Source organism: Lithobates pipiens, unplaced genomic scaffold (genome assembly GCF_037356315.1).
Source record: "Lithobates pipiens isolate NorthernLeopardFrog02 unplaced genomic scaffold, aLitPip1_a1.2 Scaffold_1, whole genome shotgun sequence".
Taxonomy (NCBI): domain Eukaryota; kingdom Metazoa; phylum Chordata; class Amphibia; order Anura; family Ranidae; genus Lithobates; species Lithobates pipiens.
Genome location: NW_027507685.1, coordinates 52,722,699 through 52,745,177, shown reverse-complemented (window position 1 = coordinate 52,745,177; position 22,479 = coordinate 52,722,699). Strand labels below are relative to the sequence as shown.

At 45.5% G+C, this 22,479-nt stretch overlaps 1 protein-coding gene across 1 annotated transcript in view; it reads right to left on the bottom strand.

Moving 5' to 3' along the window:
- The window catches only part of LOC143999439 (interleukin-13 receptor subunit alpha-1-like), a 220,936-nt gene that overhangs the window by 47,899 nt on the left and 150,558 nt on the right, over positions 1–22,479 (bottom strand). The window contains exons 5-7 of the mRNA XM_077493983.1: positions 19,437–19,481; positions 17,414–17,601; positions 6,857–6,999 (exon numbers count right to left, since the gene is read on the bottom strand). Coding sequence (XP_077350109.1) covers positions 6,857–6,999; positions 17,414–17,601; positions 19,437–19,481 — 376 coding nt within the window. The remainder of the gene's footprint in view (positions 1–6,856; positions 7,000–17,413; positions 17,602–19,436; positions 19,482–22,479) is intronic.

Below are 22,479 nucleotides of genomic sequence, written 5' to 3'. Positions count from 1 at the left end.
TTTTTTGGAAAAAATTCACTTTTTTGAATAAAAAAATAATACAACAGTAAAATTAGCCCAATTTTTTTATATTGTGAAAGATAATGGTACGCCGAGTAAATTGATACCCAACATGTCACACTTCAAAATTGCGCCCACTCGTGGAATGGCGTCAAACTTTTAGCCTCAAAAATCTCCATTAGCGACATTTAAAAAATTCTATAGGTTGAATTTTTTGCGTTACAGAGGAGGTCTAGGGCTAGAATTATTGCTCTCACTCTACCGATCGCGGCGATACCTTACATGTGTGGTTTGACCACCGTTTTCATATGCGGGCGCTACTCACGTATGAGATCTGGGGTCAAAAAGTCCTCAGATCTCATATTTGGACTAAAATGCAAAAAAAAAAAAAGAATAAATGACATTTAAAAAAAATATACCTTTAAGAGGTATGGGCAGAAGTGACATTTTGACATTGCTTCCGCCCTCCTATGGTATAGAGACGAGTGGGGGCCATCTTAGCCTCACTCGTCTCCATACCCAGCTAGGAACAGGACCCGATCGCCTCCGCCGCTACCGGCGGCTTCAATAAGCGGCAGAAGGTGCGGGAGGGGGGGTGGCACCTCTCCCGCCGCCGATAGCGGTGATCTCGCGGCGAACCGTTATCGTACAGACGACCGGCGCCTGAAGAGATGGATATCTCAGTTGTGGCAGCAGCTGCTGCCGTTACCGAGATATCCCTCTTCAAAAATAGGACATACATTGGCGTGCACATGGGTTGTTACTGACGTGGTGAAAATTTCATGACAATAGCACTTTTAGAAATATATTTACCTAGAAAAATGCTGATATGCTCAATATAAAATTTACTCTCTGTATAGTATCGTATAGATATAACTTTCTGATGTTAGAATGGTCCTGAGACCTGATTGGCCAAGGAGTCCTAGAACCCACTTCCTTTTCGGCCAGGAGGAGAAGCAATGGCCCTGGGGCTTGGAAGAGTCAAGGTGCAGCTCAGCCAGTTGGAGGGAAGCTTCAGATCGGCAAAAATGTTTTTATTACAAATTATGTGAGCAGACTGCAGTTCCTCTTTAACCACTTGCTTACTGGGCACTTAAACCCCCCTCAGTCCCAGACCAATTTTCAGCTTTCAGCGCTGATGCACTTTGAGTGACAATTGCGCGGGCATACAACACTGTACCCAAATGAAATTTTTATCATTTTTTTCCCACAAATAGAGCTTTCTTTTGGTGGTATTTAGTTACAGCTCGGAGTTTTATTTTTTGCTAAACAAACAAAAAAAGATGCAAAAAAAAAAAAAAAAAAATCATGTTTTAATAGTTTGTTATAAAATTTTGCAAACGGGTCATTTTTCTCCTTCATTGAAGTGCGCTGATTAGGCGGCACTGATAGGCTGCATTGGTGGGCACTGATGGGCTGCATTGGTGGGCACTGATGGGCTGCATTGGTGGGCACTGATGGGCTGCACTGGTGGGCACTGATAGGCATAGTTAAGGCGGCACTAATAGGCACAGATAAGGCGGCACCGATGGGCACAGATAAGGCGGCACTGATGGGCAAAGATGGGCACAGATAAGATGGCACGGATGGGTGGCACGGATAAGTGGCACGGATGGGTGGCACGGATGGGCACTGATAGGTACCACAGATAGATGGGACTGATGGGCACTGATAGGTGGCACTGATAGGTGGCTCTGATAGGTGGCACTGCTGGGCACTGATGGGCGGCACTGCTGGGCACTGATGGGCGGCACTGCTGGGCACTGATGGGCGGCACTGGGGTGCAGCACCTTTGAGGCAGATTGGGTGGCACTGTGGGTGGCACTGTGGGGTGGCACTGTGGGTGGCACTGTGGGTGGCACTGTGGGCACTATGGGCACTGACAGGGGGCACTGACGGGGGGCACTTACTTTTTCTTTTATTTTACTTCAGGATGGCACTGCGGGAGGCAGGTGGGCACAGGCAGGTGGCAGGTGGTCCCTTGTATTGATGGCCGTGATCGGGACTGATGTCCCGATCACGGCCGCCGGTGATCGGCTTTTTTTTTCTCTCCTCGCGCTGTCAGCGCGAGGAGGAATAATAGCCGATTACCGGCTCCGTTCTATCACATGATCAGCTGTCATTGGCTGACAGCTGATCACGTGATAAGGGGTCGGGATCGACCCCTTACACGGATCGGTGATCAGGCGAGTCTCACGGACTCGCCGATCACAGAGCGCGCCGCGCGCGCCCCTCAGGGGGCGCGCAGGCCGCTCGTAACCAGGACGACGTCAATAGACGTAGTCCTGAAAATGTAGGTCCGCGCTAATGCCGTCATTTGGCAATAGCGCGGATCTGTAGTGGTTAAAGTGGTATTAAGCCCCATTCACATCGGGATAATTTGACATGTCAAATCGCATGCCAAATGGCAGCCTATTGCTGTCAAAGCCACCGTCTGACTTTGGCCCGTTTCACCGATTCCAAAAAGTAGTTCCTGCACTACTTTTGGCGACTTCTGGGACAATTTTAATAGACAATTGTGCATGAACCCGCCCAAATGTTTTTCAAATCGCCCCCAAACTCACAATAAAATGGGGGTTTGAAATTGTGCGAGTTCAGTTGAAACCCCCATTTCAAACCCACCTACAATGTGGCTAAAACCAAAAATGTAATATATTGCACTAATGACTGGATTTGTTTTCTTTTTTTTTTTTAAGACTTTCTTCTTTCTTTCTTTCTTTCTTCTTTCTGTTTGACATAGTGACAAGTTGACATATCTGGCAAAGACCTTGTTCTTTTAAAAATCAGCAGACTGGCTGGATCACCAGATGAAATAGAGGAAAGAAAGCTTAAAGAAGCAAGCTAGGGCAGCCATCACAAGAACTGGTAAGCTGTAATATAATAAATGTTTGCTTTTGGGTTTAACCACTTGCCGACCGCCGCACGCCGATGTACGTCGGCAGAATGGCACGGGCAGGCATAAGGGCTTACATGTACGTCCCTTGCCTCCCGCGGGTCGGGGGCCCGATCGGGCCCCCGCCCGGTGCCTGCGGCGGTCGGTATTCGTTCGGGAGCGATCCCGGATGAGGGGACGGCCATTCATTCATGGCCACCCCCTCGCGATCGCTCCCGGCGAATGAAATTGTCCGGTGACATCACTTCCTCTCCTGTAATGTAAACACAGGAGAGGAAGTGATGTATTCTCTCCTCCGTGTCGGTAGTTTTCGTTCCGGCACCGAGGAGAGAGCATCGGTGAGTTGCACAAGCACTACACTACACAGTAGAACATGCCAGGCACACTCACACCCCCCCTTTACCCCCCGATGACCCCCCAATTACCCCTGCCCCCCCAGTCACAGTGACACCAATTGCTTTTTTTTTTTTTTTGCATTGGTGTCATTTGTGACTGTAATAACTGTTAGGGCAGTTAGGGTTAGCCCCCTTTAGTTCTAATGTGCCCCCCTAACCCCCCCAATAAAGGTTTAACCCCGTGATCACCCCCCGTCGCCAGTGTCACTAAGGCAGGGTTCACATTGCAGCGGTTTATGAGAACGAATGTGATTCGCACCGCACTGCAGTGCAAATCACATCCGATCTCTGTGCGATTCGAGTTCAGCCATTCGCCGCACCCGCCACACCCGCGGCACCCGCCGCAAATTCGCACGGGACCCTTTTTTTGGCCCGCAGCAGAATCGGATCGCATGGGTGTTCACACCATGCGATCCGAGTTTGCAGATCGCACTGCGATATGCGAACTGATCTGGGGGTGTCAGTAACATTTCACTGACACTCCCAGCAGTTCGCATAGGGCAGTGTGAACTGCCGCCGGGAGGCATGCGATGCGGGAACCCGCCGCGGATTCGTGGCGTTCCCGCATCGCTCCAGTGTGAACCCAGCCTAATAAGCGATCATTTTACTGATCGCCGTATTAGTGTCACAGGTGACGCTAGTTAGGCAGGTAGGTATTTAGGTTCGCCGCAGCTTTTTATAGCGCCAGGGACCCCCATATACTACCGCATAAAGCCCCCTGATTGCCCCCTAGTTAACCCTTTCACCAGTGATCACCATATAACTGTTACAGGTGACGCTGGTTGGTTAGTTATTTTTTTATAGTTTCAGGGCACCCGCCATTTATTACCTAATAAAGGTTTAACCCCCTGATCACCCGGCGGGTGTCATTTGTGACTGTAATAACTGTTAGGGCAGTTAGGGTTAGCCCCCTTTAGTTCTAAGGTACCCCCCTAACCCCCCCAATAAAGGTTTAACCCCGTGATCACCCCCCGTCGCCAGTGTCACTAAGGCTGGGTTCACATTGCAGCGGTTTATGAGAACGGATGTGATTCGCACCGCACTGCAGTGCAAATCACATCCGATCTCTGTGCGATTCGAGTTCAGCCATACAGATAGTATGGCTGAATTCGTGTCGCACCCGCCGCAAACTCGCACGGGACCCTTTTTTTGGTCCGCAGCAGAATCGGATCGCATGGGTGTTCACACCATGCGATCCGAGTTTGCAGATCGCTGTATTAGTGTCACAGGTGACGCTAGTTAGGCAGGTAGGTATTTAGGTTCGCCGCAGCTTTTTATAGCGCCAGGGACCCCCATATACTACCGCATAAAGCCCCCTGATTGCCCCCTAGTTAACCCTTTCACCAGTGATCACCATATAACTGTTACAGGTGACGCTGATTGGTTAGTTATTTTTTTTATAGTTTCAGGGCACCCGCCATTTATTACCTAGTCTCACTAGTGTACCCCTAAATTTAGGGGTGTCTACTTTCCAAAATGGGGTCATTTGGGGGGGGTTTGTGCCATCTTGGCATTTTATGGCCTTCAAAACTGTAACGCCCTTAGAAAGTCTGAAGGCGGTGCTTGGTTTTCGGGGCCCCGTACGCGGCTAGGCTCCCAAAAAGTCCCACATATGTGGTATCCCCGTACTCAGGAGAAGCAGCAGAATTTATTTTGGGGTGTCATTTCACATATGCCCATGGCATGCGTGAGCAATATATCATTTAGTGACAACTTTGTGAAAAAAAAAAAAAAAAGTTTGTAATTTTCCCGCAACTTGTGGCAAAATATAAAATATTCCATGGACTCAACATACCTCTCAGCAAATAGCTTGGGGTGTCTACTTTCTAAAATGGGGTCATTTGTGGGGGTTTTGTGCCATCTTGGCATTTTATGGCCTTCAAAACTGTAATAGGTAGTGAGGAGTGAAGTCAAATATTTACGCCCTTAGAAAACCTGAAGGCGGTTCTTGGCTTTCGGGGCCCCGTACGCGGCTAGGCTCCCAAAAAGTCCCACATATGTGGTATCCCCGTACTCAGGAGAAGCAGCAGAATTTATTTTGGGGTGTCATTTCACATATGCCCATAGCATGTGTGAGCAATATATCATTTAGTGACAACTTTGTGAAAAAAAAATAAAAAAAAATTAAAGTTTGTAATTTTCCCGCAACTTGTGGCAAAATATAAAATATTCCATGGACTCAAAATGCCTCTCAGCAAATAGCTTGGGGTGTCTACTTTCTAAAATGGGGTCATTTGTGGGGGTTTTGTGCCATCTTGGCATTTTATGGCCTTCAAAACTGTAATAGGTAGTGAGGCGTGAAATCAAAAATTTACGCCCTTAGAAAGCCTGAAGGCGGTGCTTGGTTTTCGGGGCCCCGTACGCGGCTAGGCTCCCAAAAAGTCCCACATATGTGGTATCCCCATACTCAGGAGAAGCAGCAGAATTTATTTTGGGGTGTCATTTCACATATGCCCATAGCATGTGTGAGCAATATATCATTTAGTGACAACTTTGTGTAAAAAAAAAAAAAAAAAAAAAAAATTTTTGTCATTATTCAATCGCTTGAGGCAAAAAAATAAAATATTCAATGGGCTCAACATGCCACTTATCAATTTCCTCAGGGTGTCTACTTTCCAAAATGGGGTCATTTGGGGGGGTTTTGTACTGCCCTGCCATTTTAGCACCTCAAGAAATGAGATAGGCAGTCGTAAACTAAAAGCTGCGTAAATTCCAGAAAACGTACCTTAGTTTGTAGATGTGACAACTTTTGCGCAAACCAATAAATATACAATTATTGACTTTTTTTTTACCAAAGACATGTGGCTGAATACATTTTGGCCTAAATGTATGACTAAAATTGAGTTTATTGGATTTTTCTAATAACAAAAAGTAGAAAATATCATTTTTTTTCAAAATTTGCGGTCTTTTTACGTTTATATCGCAAAAAATAAAAATCGCAGAGGCAATCAAATACCATCAAAAGAAAGCTCTATTTGTGGGAAGAAAAGGACGCAAATTTTGTTTGGGTACAACATTGCATGACCGCGCAATTAGCAGTTAAAGCAGCGCAGTGCCAAATTGTAAAAAGACCTCTGGTCATTTACCAGCAAAATGGTCCGGTCTGAAGGTGGTTAAAGTGTTACAAAACCCAGGAACCTGAATTCTATTGGCGGGTCCCCTCACCTCTCCAGTCCATGGTGTGCAGGCAGTAAGGAGATGATGCACAGTAACCTCTAGCAACCAATCACTGAGCAGTAACAATGTGCAGTAACCTCTAGCAACCAGTCAGTGAGTGGTATACATGTAACCTCTAGCAACCAATCAGTGAGTGGTAAGCATGTAACATCTAGCAACCGAGTGAGCAGTAAGCATGTAACATCTAGCAACCAATGAGTGAACGGTAAACATGTAACTTCTGGCAAACAGTCTGTGAGCGATGAGGATGTGAAGTAGCCTCTAGCAACCAATCAGTTAGCAGAAATTTGTTGCTGTGACCTCTAGCAACTAATTGATGAGTCGTAATGTTTGCGGTAACCTCTAGAATCCAGTCAATGTAATAAATTTGTTGTAAAGGCATTATACTTACATTATATGATTCTGTATGCCCATTGGCTGATGTGAGCAATAATTCATATTCTGTCTCCTCAGTATCTTGTGATTTATTCCAGCTCACATATATATTATGTGAAGTCCTGTTTGCCTGAATTATTGTTGGAGGTTTAAATTTTGCTAAAAAAAAAAAAATTAATCTTTATAGCTGTAAATCTTAACTGAAATAAATGATTAAAAAATTATTTCAAGAGACTCTTTCACCTTGTGCATGCACTGTCACCCAGGTGACCATGCAAAAGGCCCTTTGATCCCCATGTACTCACCTTACCTGCATTCCCTTGGCAACACACACCCAGCCCTTAAATTACTGGTGTCAGAATCCCGGAGCAGTAGTGATGTCACTCCCTCTAGCCATTTGACTCTGCTTGGGTGTAATGACTGGCTTCTAGATCTAAGCACTGTCATAGAGGAGGTCACAAGGACCTCCATTACCTGGAAGTGTTGGCTCTTATCACCAGATACAGAGAGAAAGGAGTTGAGGGTTAACGCTAGAAGTGGGAGGGGGCGGCTTTGTAGAGACAGTGGGTCTGGTGCAATTCTGCATAGAAACCATTTGGCTTCCAGGTTTTGTTGTCAAAGGACTTGCGCCCAGGCTTTTTCTGGCACTTTTTGTTTACAAGTTTAATTAGTATTTTTTGCTAGAAAATTACGTAACCCCCAAACATTATACATTTTTCTTTTTTTAACAGAGACCCTAGGAAATAAAATGGCGGTCATTGCACTTTTTTATGTCATGGTATTTTGTAAAAAAATTCACTAATGAATAAAAAATAAAAAAATGCAATAGTTACCCCAATTTGCATATTGTGAAAGATGATGTTATGCTGAGTAATTAGATACCTAACATGTCGTGGTTTAAAATTGCGCACACTTGTGGAATGGTGACAAACGTTTTAGAGTTACAGAGGTCTAGCACTAGAATTATTGCTCTTGCTTTAATGTTCACGGCAATACCTCACATGTGTGATTTGAATACCGTTTACATATGCGTGCCCTAACAGCAGAATTTTATTTTATTTTTTTATGCTGTCCCTTTTATTTTGATTTTTTTTATCACTTTTATTCCAATAATAAGGACTGTAAACATCCCTTGTGATAGAAATAAGGATGACAGGTCCTCCTTATGGAGAGATCTCTGGTCAAAAAGACGCAAAAGCTATTCTTCGCTTTACAAAAAAAAAAAATTATTTTGTTTCAGCATGGGCAAGAAGTAACGTCATGACATCGTTCTGGTCCTCCAAGGCCATAGAGTCGATCAAAGAGTGTTCTTTGATCGCCTACAGGAGCAGCCGGCCGCACTGCTGGATTGTTTCTCGGACATCACCTCTCTGTGTCCAAGCCAGAAACTAGACAACAAACTAGAAAGATCTCATCTGTCCAATAAGCAGGTATGAGGAAAAGAAACTGTAAACCTGAAGTAGGGAATAGAGGGAATAATGGAGTCATCCTCCTGGTTATATAGTGTGGCAGAGGTGTTCTAATTACAGGAATGTCTTAATGTATATACAAATCCCTTGTCTGAAATAGGTCACTTATATTCATTTGTATTATGTATTTAGCTGTTTATATTAGGGTGACCAGATGTCCCTGGTTTGCAGGGACAGTACCCAGACTCAGGACACTGTCCCCGGACCAAGTCTGTCTCCGGTTTTGTCCCCGGATTCAGGAATAAGAGCCAGATAGGAGCTTGGGGGTGCTCAAGCACCATCACAAATTCTTTAAGCACCCTCAAAATTCACATACCAGTTCTTGTATGTGTCAGTGTTTTTAAAAATTCTATTCCACCTGTAAATCCTGTACTGATGCCAGGAAGCTGGGGACTCTTTTTTTCCTGTGGAGGGATACAGCGGCTCCTGCCGCATAAGCCGGTAATCTTTAGCTAGACCCGGTGATGTGTCCAATGGTATCTCCCATCGGATAGTGTCCGCCCTGTACTGTGCTTGCGCAGTACGGAGGACAAGGAGAAGCCGAACATCTCTGAAGATAAACGGCGCCTGAGCAGTGAGTCCAGGTTCAAGCCCCACCATCCAAGTGGACACAGAGCTAGAATAAAAAATAGCCGAGCGAAGCGAGGCTGTGCCAGAATCGTGGCGAGCGAAGTGAGCCTGTGAGGGGCCCTGTTACTATGTGCTTCTGTACGTCCACTTGGATGGTGGGGCTTGCACCTGGACTCAGTGCGCAGGCGCCATTCTTCTTCAGAGACTTTCGGAGTCTCCTTCTCCTCCGTAGCTATGCCTGCGCAGTAGACTTGTGCAATTTCGCTTCGTAACGAATCGAAATTCGGCCGATTTTTGCATCTTTCGGACATTTGGATGCATCCGAATGTCCGAATAAAAAAACAACGAATTACAACGAATACGAAAGAAATATAACGAATGAATTCGACATGATTCGGTAATTCTTTAAAGATCTAATGAAACAGGTCAGCTCAAAGTAAATCTTATAGTCCAATCAGCTAATTAATTTTGTGCCGGAGGATGGATTACTGGCAAAGTGCATTCCTGAGAACTGAGTTAGAAGTTTGTTGTATTGTATTTGAGGAGAAGAGACGTTGTCATTGTGTGTGTTAAAAGATTCAATAAACAAACGACTTTCCAAACTACGAATCATTATCACCAATGTCTATACATACATAAATAGCGAATTTCAACTAATACGAACGAATGAATTCGACACTCTACGAATAATAACGAATTATCCGAAAACGTATTAACGTAACATAACGAATATAACAAAATGATGTATTTTACCAATGACAACAAACCGAATCTAAGTGACATATTCCGTTGTGCACAAGTCTACTGCGCAGTACGGGGCGGACACTATCCGATGGCCGGACAGTTTTTGACAGAACACTGGCAGGCAGATATACAATCACTTTGCTGCCTTCTCAGCCAATAGGAAAGTGCTGAGCCCGCCCCTTTTTCCAGCCTGCCTTCTTTGAGTTCTGAGATGTGCAGAGGAAAGGACATGTTGGCAGCTAGATTAGAGGGAGAGGAGAGAGCGCACAGCTCAGCCCAGCCTGCTACACTACAGGGGATGGAATAGAACAGAGAGATTCTCCAGCTCCTGGCTGCAGTCAGTGAGTTTTCCCTACACTTGGTCTAAAGAGAGAGAGGAACAGCTTCTGCCAGCATGAAGAGCACCTGCATTCTGCAGGGTGGTGTAGTGGAAGTTAATAGGGCAGCTCCAGAGAACAACACCATCCAGGCTGTATTCTGACACCAGCAAAGCTTTTAGTAAAGCTCCTCCATGGGGCAGACAGAGCACACACTTCCTACATTACCGTCTGCCAGCACAAGGCTCATGGCTTTTACAAAGACTCTGAGGCCGCGTACACACGCGGGGACTGTTCGTCCAACTTTGTCCGTCAAACAGTTTCGGCAAACAGTCCGCTCAAAATTAGCATGGACGGACATGGCCACACAAGACGGACGAACAGTTTGCTGAAACCGTGCGCGATGACGTGAACGGCACGTACGACGGGACGCAAAATACGACGTCCTATACACTGCATTATAACTTTCGGCGTGTAAATCCTTTCTGAGCATGCGCGGAACTTAGTTTGACGAACAAGCCTACACACGAGGGGACTGTTCGCTGAAACAAGGTTTCAGCGGACAGTTTTTCGGAATTTCCGAAAAACCTTGTTCAGCGGACTGTTCGCTGAAACTGTCCGCTGAAAGCCCACACACGAGCGGACTGTTTGCCGAAACACTGTTCAGCGGACAAAGTTGGGCGAACAGTCCCTGCGTGTGTACGCGGCCTGACAGGGAGAAAAGAATGCTGGATTTCTGTGTGTTCTGTCTGTCCATCCACCCATTTGCTTCCCTTATCTTTGATATAAACATTGCTGGTATCACAATACAAGATAAGACTGAAAAAGGATTTTGTCCCTAAGGCCGCGTACACACGCGGGGACTGTTCGCTCAACTTTGTCCGCTGAACAGTGTTTCGGCGGACAGTCCGCTCGTGTGTGGGCTTCAGCGGACAGTCTGACGAACAAAGTTTTTCGGAAATTCCGTAAAACTGTCCGCTGAAACTTAGTTTGAGCGGACAGTCCGCCCGTGTGTAGGCTTGTTCGTCAAACTAAGTTCCGCGCATGCTCAGAAAGGATTTACACGGCGAAGGTTGCATTGCAGTGTATTGGACGTCGTATTTCTAGTCCCGTCGTACGTGCCGTTCACGTCATCGCGCAAGTTTCAGCGGACTGTTCGTTCGTCGTGTGTGGCCAAGTCCGTCCATGCTAATTTTGAGCGGACTGTCCGCTCAAACTGTTTGACGAACAAAGTTGGGCGAACAGTCCCCGCGTGTGTACGCGGCCTTAGTGTTATTCTTGCACATAGCATCCTTATGAACCCTGCACTTAGCATCTTCCTGAACCCTGCACCCTGCATGTAGCATCTTCCTGAACCCTGCACCCTGCACGTAGCATCCTCCTGAACCCTGCATCCTGCACATAGCATTCTCCTAAAACCTGCACGTAGCCTCCTCCTGAACCTTGCATATAGCATCCCCCTGAACCCTGCATGTTGTATCTTCCTGAACCCTGCGTGTTGCATCCTCCTGAACCCTGCGCATTGCATCCTCCTGAACCCTGCGCATTGCATCCTCCTGAACCCTGCGCATTGCATCCTCCTGAACCCTGCACCTTGCATCCTCCTGGACCCTGCGCGTAGCATCCTCCTGAACCCTGCGCGTAGCATCCTCCTGAACCCTCCACTCTACACTTAGCATCTTCATGAACCCTGAACCCTGCACATATCATCCTACTGAACCTTGCATTTAGCATCCTCCTAAACTCTGCATGTAGCATCCCCCTGAACCCTGCAAGTAGCATCCTCCTGAACCCTGCAAGTAGCATACTCCTGAACCCTGCAAGTAGCATACTCCTGAATCCTGAACCCTGCATGTAGCATTCTCCTGAACCTTGCACTTAGCATCCTTATGAACCCTGCCTGTAGCATCCTCCTGAACCCTGCACGTAGCATCCTCCTGAACCCTGCATCCTGCACATAGCATTCTCCTAAAACCTGCACGTAGCCTCCTCCCGAACCTTGCATATAGCATCCCCCTGAACCCTGCGCGTAGTATCCCCTGAACCCTGCGCGTAGTATCCTCCTGAACCCTGCACGTAGTATCCTCCTGAACCCTGCACATAGCATCCTTCTGAACCCTGTGCTTAGCATCCTCCTGGACCCTGCGCTTTGCATCCTCCTGGACCCTGCGCGTTGCATCCTCCTGGACCCTGCGCGTTGCATCCTCCTGGACCCTGCGCGTTGCATCCTCCTGGACCCTCCACGCTACACTTAGCATTTTCCTTAATCCTGTACCCTGCACGTAGCATCCTCCTGCACCCTGCGTGTAGCACCAGCATACAGGGGCACGCTGACCACCAATAATGCAGGGCTAGTGGTTACCAGTATACAGAGGACATAACAAATCAAGTAAAACAACTACCATGCTATTTACTACCCTCCTTGGCTTTCTGTGCAACCAGCACTAGCAGGCCGTTGACCCCCGCCATCTGCTTGCACAGACCCGCCGCGCTTACATATGTAATGCTCTCTTTGTACTTCATGCTGTTCTGCACTGTATTTGAAATGTTTGACTGCTCTATAGGAGGGTGTTCCCTGTGGGTCCAACTGCATGCCCAGATACCCCTGAAACTGTCATGGCTTCTCTTAAATTAGTTACATAGAATGTGCGTGGACTAAGCGCTAAACCCAAACGCGTTGCTGTTCTTTCCTACCTCCAATCTCTGCGTGCGGACGTCTCTGTCCTTGTTGACACTCATATCACAGGACAGATGCAGATGGAGCTCAAAAAACCCTGGGTCGGCTGGCTCTACCACACCCCCTATACCTCTAATTTCCGTGGAGTAGCTATTTTGATCGCTAAATCAGTGCAGTTCCAACTTCACTACCTGCAGTCAGATCCGCAGAGTCATTTTCTTTTTCTCTATGCCATCGTGGGTGGCTTGGAGGTTCTCCTTATGGCATTTTATATCGCACCTCTGCTTCAGTTTGCTGTTCTGAAGGAGAGAATACCCTTCATGGCCAAACATCCCACAGTGCTCCGCTAGCTGGATAGGAGATTTCAATATGACAATTGACCCAGCCTTGATAGACTTAGCTCTTCTGCCCAGATGTCATCCCAGCCATCCCTCACCAGATTTGGGAGGTTTCTTTCAGAGTTCGCCATGATAGACACTTGGAGACACAAGCATCCAACCACAATAGCCTACTCCTGCTTTACTCCCTCACAGTCTGCCATGTCCCGCATTGATCTGCTGTTGATCTCCTCCGCCCTGATGCCCAACCTCCTTGATGTGGGGTTTGGAGTTAGGTGCGCCCTGATCACTCCCTGTACTGGGTGACTGTACGCTTACCCTCAGTCCCCTCGGTCCGCATGTGGCGGCTGAACCCGTTTTGGTTCACCATCATGTCTGACCTGATTGCTGTCCCGTGATAAAGGGTCTATTTTTTTCGCACCAATCTGGGTTTGGCGTTGGTCGGGTGGTGGGAGGCTTTTAAGCTATATGCCTGCATGGTCCTCTCCGCACGCATTAATAGACATAAATTCTCATCCAAACTTGTACTACAACAGGCCCGAGGAATGTCGAACAAGTTTACCTCACTGACCCCTCTGCGACTAATGCTTCCCTTGTGCGTTTGCAGTCTAGACTCACTGACCAACTACACTTTGATAGAAGGCTACACAGGGAATTTTTTTTAGCAAGCAGTGCATTTTCGAGAATGGCGAACGCGCAGGTAAACTGCTCACCTATGTGGACCACCTTGATCATAGGCCCCTGGTCGTGATTCAGCTCCAGTCAGCTTCGGGAACTGTGATCACAGACCCTGTCCAGGTTGACCTATATACCTCCATTGCTAGTCACACACAAGATGAATTGACTCTGTTCCTCCAGGACATCGACTTTCCTACCCTCACCCCCTTTCAAACTGGCTAACTAAAAGTGCCTATTACCACAGATTGCATAGCAGAGGCAATGGCGCACCTCCCACCCTACAAGACACCTGGCTCCGACGGTCTTCCCCAAGAGTTTTATAGCCAATTTCAGGAGGTCCTTATCCCCAAATTAGAAGTCCTATACACCCATATCTTCAACTATGCTACATTCCCAACATCCATGGGTGAAGCTCTCATTGTCCTAATACCCAAACCTGGAAAATACCCCCCCCCCCCCTTTCCAGAATCACACTGCCCTATCTCTCTCTCCTACGTCAAAATCCTTGCTAAAATTCTCACCCTGCGGCTAAATAAAGCGATACTTAGTTTAGTACATTCGGACCAGACCAGGTTCATACCCAATAAGAACACAGCATTTAATCCCGGGAGACTCTATAGGAATCTTCAGGCCACTCATGACACCATGGGATCCAGGGTAGTGGTAAGCCTGGACGCCGCCAAGGCGTTTGACTCTGTGGAGTGGAACTACCTGTGGGAGTGTCTCCACAGGTTTGGCTTTGGCCCAAAGTTTGTCAAATGGCTCCAACTTCTTTACCAGCCCCCCCCCCCATTGCCCGGATCCAAGTCAATGGTAGGTTCTCGGACTCCTTTGTGCTATCTAGAGGCACTCGCCAGGGTTGCCTTATATCCCCTCTATTGTATTCCCTAGCCATGGAACCTCTCGCCATTGCCATTAGGGCACACCCAAACATCAAAGGCCTCCTCATAGGATGGGTGACTGAGGTCCTCAGTCTCTATGCAGACGATATGCTCCTCTACATGGAGGACGCCACCCCTTCACTTGCATCGGCTCTACAGTTGATAAAGCTGTTTGGAGAATACTCTGGACTGCAGCTCAACTGATTTAAATCCCAAATTCTTCCATTGGGTGAAGATGTCCCTACGGCAGATCAAGCAGCACTCCTCCTGGTCAGAGCAAGCAAGATTAAATATCTGGGTGTGCAATGCTCGAGAATCCCCACAGACTACATAGGCCTAAACTTAGAGCCCCTGTTTGACCTTCTTAAAACCAAGACCCAGGTCTGGTCCCGACTTCCCCTTGGAATTATGGGCTGTAATAATTTGGTAAAGATGATTCTCCTTCCCAAGTTGCTCTACCTGTTCTGGCATGCCACTTTATACATTCCCTCCCGTGTCTTCAAATCTATGGAATCTATCCTTAATACGTTTGTATGGGGCTCCTCCCGTCAAAAACTTTCATGGCAAGCACTGAAATGCCGTCTATCTGGGTGGTACTGCCTTATCCGAGCTTGCCCTTTACTATATTGCCTCACAACTGTCCCATTTTTACTACTATAATCAAGTAGATAGAGATTGGTATTCTACTCTGGTTCTACTAAGTGGCACCCACGGGTTCCCCACATGTGGACAATAGATGCCATATGGAATTCCATCACTGCAAGGTATGGTAGCTTGCCATGGATATCACCAAGGCCCCTGCATTTTATATGCACACACCATTGGGGGACAATTCCCAATTGCCCAAACTGCTTACCGTCCCTGACCATAATCATTGGATTGCCAAGGGGGTCTTGTTTCTCTCACAGGTCCTGGACAATGGTATGGTTAGGTAATTCCAAGCCCTTAAAGATGATTTTGGCCTACCTAATTGCACGTTTTTCCGCTACCTCCAGCAACATCATGCCCTTAATTCCCAATTCAGAGATTGCATTCCCAAATTGGAGTCACTATTCCTAGTGGATGTGGTTCTTGGTCAGAACCCCAAGAGGCTGATTTCTCTATATCCTTCATAGGTCTTACTTTACCCCGATTCACCTCTTTAAATATTAACCTAACTACAGTCCAACCTGCCCCAAGTGTGGGGACCCCAGGGGTACATTTTACCACCTACTGCGGACTTGCCCTCATCTTCAAGAATACTGGTCGCAGGTGGTTAAATTCCTCTAGGACCACATTGGCTCTCCCCTAACTCTATGCCCCCGTCAATGTTTACTAGTCCTCCTTTCCATCCCCAAAGAGGAAAAGTACTCAAATAGATTTTTGCAAGAGTCTCTGTTTATGGCCAGAATGCAAATAGCCCGGTCTTGGATTAGAGTATCCCCCTACCGTTCAGCAATAGATTAGGGCAGTGAATGTTACACTTCCCTATAAAAAAGTGCTGTATTCACATAGAGGTTGCCCAGCTAAATATAACAAAATCTGGTACAGGTGTTTGGAGGACTCCTCCACAGATGAGCAATAACTCTTATATAAGGCATGGTGTCTGTTGCTGCTTTCACTACTTAGGAAGTCACTGAGAAAGCATGCAATCAGTTCAGCCCTGCATGCTAGTTTCAGTTCAAAGCCTCAGCAAGCCAAAAAACTAAGCCGCAGAGATGGGACCTTTAAGCTGACCATACGCAAAGTGAATTTCAACCAAAATTCAAGCTGTGAGGAGCCTTGAAAATCAAAGTAGCTGGAAAAAATTAATCAGCTGAAAAGTGAGAAATCTAAACAGATGCAGCCGCTCCTGAGATACTCTTAGCCCTTGTACACACGGTCGGGGATTCCAACAACCAAACCAAACTCCGACGGATTAATTCCGGAAGAGGTCCGAAGTGATGTTGCATACACACGGTCGGACTAAGTTGTCGGAAAATCCGATTGTACATAATGTGATGGCGTTATTTCGTTACGACGGGACTACGTTCAGGCTAGTAGCCAATAGCTTTGGTCTAGGAATTTGATCTGAGCATGCGTGGCACTTTGTCCGTCGGAGTAGGCTACACATGATCGGAGTATGTCCGATAGGAGCATTTTGTCGGAAAATTTTACCGGCAAGTTGGAAAACTTGGTCCATCGGATATTCCAACGGAAACAGTCCAATGCAGACCACACACAGTCGGAATATCCGACAAAACGGTCCAATAGGAAACATTCCATCTGAATCTCCAACCGTGTGTACAAGGGCTAACAGCTTTGAGTGCAAGCTGTCAGAATACAATAGTTTACGGGGTAAATTTAGCATTGATGAGGGAATTGATAGATCAGATACCATGTAAGATCAAATCAGCTATGGCAGCTTGTTCTGCTCCACTTTTGTGTAATTTGTTTGATTTGTATTGAACTGCATTAGGTTGTTATTGTTATGTAGTAACTTGTTTACTATGTTATTTTGGTACCGCCCTATGTTCACCCCTCCTGTCTAGTGCTAGTTAGTTTGGTCCTAGCTAGACCCTCTCCACTTCCATGTTCAGTCAATGTTAGTTATTCACAGAGACAGGGCTTAGCAAAGTCATTATCTTCTAACACTTTAAAAAGACTAGAAAAACAACCTCTATACTGCAATTAGCTAAAGTAAAACTGCAGGATTAAACGTCTGTGTATTATTAAAGAGTTACGCTGCCTGTGGATGGTGCCAAGTCAGCAAGTGACAATACTGTCTGTACAAACTGGATCTAAGGAATGTCAATGCATAAAACAGCATTTGAAACAGGACACAGTTCCCACATTTCCATATTCAATGGTTCCTTTTTAAAATGTCTCCTTATATTTACAGAACTATTAATGTAGCATTTCATATGGTCTTCAAACTTACCTATATAATTAGCATGTGTATAATATATATAGGGCTTTATACTTTTTGATGCATCTGTAACTACCATTGCCAACTGATTGTGATTTGTAATTGTAATGTAATTTAGTAGGAATTGGCATCCAACAGTATTTAAATCATTAGTGGAAAAAAGTTCACAGGTCCTTCCAGTTTCAAATAAGTCCCATAACCTGAAAAAAAACAACAACTAATATTTAGTATAACACTTAAAAACTTTGTTAAAAACGTGACAAAATAAAAAACAAAATAATTTTTTTTTTTCAATCCCTAAATTCCTCATGGAATCCAACAAGCATTACCAAACTGTACTCCAGTCTCTGTCTCATGGTTGAATGGCATAGAGCAGGACTTGGAACCTCTGATCAGTTTTCCTATCTTTCAGTGGCCCCATGTCTATCTGAATGGCACCACAGTGGACCTGTGTAAAGCACCACTTCAATACATAGTAATGCACTATCGTGTGTTGTGGTGACTGCATTGCTAAAAATGGGGCTTGAAATGTTTTAGTGCTATTTGGTGCGTAGGCCATGTTATAGTGCTTTCCCACAATGTACTATAACATGCAGCCTAATGGGCATTAGCATGTGTATAAGATGGAAATAGGCCCTACAAAAGCTGTCACATCAATTCAGTTTGGTTGGCTGCTGCATTATTATTCATAAGCAGTCATGTGGCAGCCTGATGCTTGGTATAAAGTTTACTTGAGGTTGTAATGGAGGGTAGTGTTGCGTGCTGTTTTAACCACTTGCCTACTGGGCACTTGTACCCCCTTCCTGCCCAGGCCAATTTTCAGCTTTCAGTATTGTCGCACTTTGAATGACAATTGCACTGTCAAGCAACACTGTACCAAAATTCATTTTTTATAAAAAAAATTTAGACAGATAGAGCTTTCTTATGGTGGTATTTAATCACCACTGTGTTTTTTGCTCAACAAACCAAAAAGTCAAATTTTTAAAAAAAAAAACATTTTTTTTAGTTTCTATTACAAAATTTTGCAAATAAAATTTTTTTCTCCTTCACTGATGTACACTGATAGGTGGCACAGATGAGGAGGCGCTGATGAGGCTGCACTGATAAGTGGCACTGATGGGCACTGAGGGGTGGCAATGATGGGCACTGAGAGGCAGGACTAGTAAGTGGCACTGGTGGGCAGCATTGATGGACACTGATGGGCACCATTGATAGGCACTGATTAGCACTGATGGAGCTGCAGTAGTAATCAAGGCACTGATGATCAGTGCCCTGATTATCTGTGTACATGTCTTCTGTCAGAATTGTTGGTTACCGTCTCTCCTCTGCTCACGCTGTAACAGCACATGAGTAAAGCACTGCCGATAACCGTCAAGTCTGTTTACACTGTGATCAGCTGTGATTGGACATAGCTGATCACGTGGTAAAGGGGCGCTGTGATTGGCCCTTTACCATGATGTGAGATTGGTTGTGTCCAGAAAACACAGTGATCACAGAGCATGCCGGATGCACAACCATGGGGGCACGCAAGAGGCACGGTTCCAGGAGGTCACCCATGGGTGTTCCGGAACAACAGAGCCACGCTGTAGCCATTATTTGGCTATAGCGCAGTAAGGAAGTGGTTGAAATAATGCCCAGGATTGTGGTGACTGCATTATAGTTATCTCATTCAAGTTTTTTGTTTTTTTTCCTTTGGTTTCACCTAGTGATCATGCCAGTAACACTCCTAAGAACAGAAAGTGTGTTGAAACTACAGAACACCACCCCTTCTCCTCTTCTCTATAACGTAGGGAAAACCATGGGGGGTGTAACCTATGCAGGTTTGATAAGGCTGCTTGAGATAAGACTGCACAGTGACTGGCTCTTGCACAGTTTTTGACTTTTGGCAGGATCAACAAGGATTTTTTTTTAGCACAGTTTTGTTCAACAAATATAAAAACACTATATTTTTAATTGGTATGTTTAACTGACCAAAATGGTGCAAAAAAGAGGACCTAATTGTTAGAATTTAAATTATATTTATAATAAAACTTACTCTGCCTGTGTATACTGTCTGTTTTCATTTGAGGTGTCCTCTACCCTAAAAAACAAAAACCGATGTTAAGAAATTACAAACATTTAGTCTTCTTGCTTGAAATGAAGTAAATAGGTTCTAACCCAGTCATATGATTTCCCAAGTACAGTTACCTGAAAAAAAAGTATTTTTTTTTTTTTTTTAAATAAAAAAAGACATAAAAAAGGGGCTGTTTTTTTGTCAACAAATGGATATGTTGAATAATCATTATTACTTATATTTCTACAATCCAGCACTCACATATACCGTAGTTTCCCATATCTCTGCCAGTAATGAGATCTATCCTTTCAGTACACATACTTCACCTCTGTTAATCATGTCACTAGTGAGATCTGCACCACAGTACACATACCTCACCCCCATTAACTATATCACTAGAGAGATATGCACCCCAGTACACATACCTCACCCCCATAAACCTTGTCACTAGTGATATCTGCACCCCAACACACATACCTCACCCCCATTAACTATATCACTAGTGAGATATGCACCCCAACACACATACCTCACCCCAATTAACTATATCACTAGTGAGATATGCACCCCAGCACACATACCTCACCCCCATTAACTATACCACTATGAGATATGCACCCCAACACACTTACCTCACCCCCATTAACTATATCACTAGTGAAATATGCACCCCAGCACACATAACTCACCCCCACTAAACATGTCTCTAATGATATCTGCACCCCAGTACACATACCTCACCCCCATTAACCATTACACTAATGAGATCTGCACCCCAAAACACATACCACTCCTCTGTTAACCATGTCACTAGTGAGATGTCACCCCCATCACCCATGTGAGTTATGAGACCTGCACCCCAATGCTGATACCTCGCCCCCATTAACTATGTGACTAGTGAGATCTGCACCCCAGTATACATGCCTCACCTACATTACCCTTGTCACTAGTGAAATGTCACCCCCATCAACCATGTCTAGTTAGACCGGCACCCCAGCACCCCCATTAACTATGTCACTAGTGATATCTACACCCCAATACACATACCTCTGCTCCGTTAACCATGTCACTAGTGAGATTTCACCCCCATCAACCATGTCACTAGTGAGATTTCACCCCCATCAACCATGTCACTAGTGAGATGTCACCCCCATCAACCATGTCACTAGTGAGATTTGCACCCCAGTAAATATACCTCACCCTATTAACTATGCCACTAGTGAGATCTACACCTAATTACACATATCTCACCCCCATTAAATATGTCACTAGTGGATCCAGCTGTTGCCTGTGTCTCCTCTGAGATCAGGAAGTGGAGAGGAGCTGGAGCTGGGGTAGCGCTGGATCGTGAGTGGAGCCAGGTAAGTGTTTAGGGGTGGGGGGAACGGGGTGTTTGTTAGAGAGCTAGTTGGGTGTTTCATACCTTAATGCGGAAGTGCCCGCATATACCTTAGACATGGAGTGCATTAAAGGATAAGTTCACCTTTTCACAAAAAAAATGTAAATGCACTTTTTTTGCAGGTAAAAAAAAATGTGCATTTGTTATTTATTGTTGCAGAAGCCTGTAAAGCATTGCACCAGCAATCAGCAGATCGTACAAGAAGGCCGATACATGCTGACAGGAAGAATGAATAAACTACCACGACGCTCACAGTGCCATGGAAGTTCATTCAAAATTACAAGCAGATAGCCGCAAAGGCTGCCGGACCTTGTAGTTTTCCATTCACAGAGCACTGTGAATGAGTGACGCAGCCGGGTGGGTGGAGCCCTGTGCGGCTGCGTTTTTTAAAAATGTTGACATATTACACCTGAATATGTATGTAACATGTACCATGTTATGAAAGGTGAACTTATCCTTTAAGGTAAACAATGTTTTCATATTAGAACCACTTTTAATTGAATAACTCTACACCAAGTTCACTGTATGGACCACTAATGTATTTACACATGGTGATCATATCCCCCCTTAATTGTCTCTTCTCAAGAGGGAATAAACTCCTCTGGTCATCAATAGGTTTAGGCATGGTGATGATTTTGATATACTAAATAATGCAATGCACCTCAATACAATACTATTCAGATAGATGATACAAAAGTACCGTAGGTCTATAGGCTTTTGATAAACCTGTTTTGAATCACATTTTTTTTTTTTTTTACGAGCAACATTTTTAAATAATAGGAAAATGGGCCAAAAAATGTTTTCAGAGAGATTGAGAGTGACGATTTGATAACAAAAAAATGTCAACGTCACACTCTCAATCACGAAAAGGATTTTTTTATAAAGTAAATGTTGTAAACTACTTTAGTAGTGAGAAATTAACATCCTGCACTTTCACGCCTCAGATCAGACCATATTCCTGCAACCCCACACCTCATATCCCTGTCCCCCTTGATAATTTGCCCTACCACTGTAACCCCCTGCACATCTGCCCCACCACTGCAACCCCCTGCTCAACTGCCCCACCACTGCAAACCCCTGCTCAATTGCCCCACCACTGCAACCCCCTGCTTAACTGCCCCACCACTACAACCCTCTGCTCAACTGCCCCACCACTGTAACCCCCTGTTCATCTGCCCCACCACTGTAACCCCCTGATCATCTGCCCTACCCTGCTTTTCTGTCCCACCAATGTACCCCCCTGCTATTCTGTCCCACCACTGTAACCCCCTGCTCCTTTGCTCCACCAAGGTTCCCCCTTTCTCATCTGCCCCACCACTGTACCTCCCTGCACATCTGCTCCACTGCCATACCCTCATGCTCTTCTGTCTCACCGTTGAGCCATCTTCTCATTTGTCCTAAAATTGAACTTATCTGCTCATCTGCCCCACCACTGTACCTCCCTGCACATCTGCTCCACCACCATACCCTCATGCTCTTCTGTCTCACCTCTGAACCATCTTCTCATCTGTCCTAACATTAAACTTATCTGCTCACCTGCCCCACCACTGTACCTCCTGCACATCTGTCCCACCACTATACCCCCTGCTCTTCTGCCCCACCACTGTAACCCCCTGCTCATGTGTC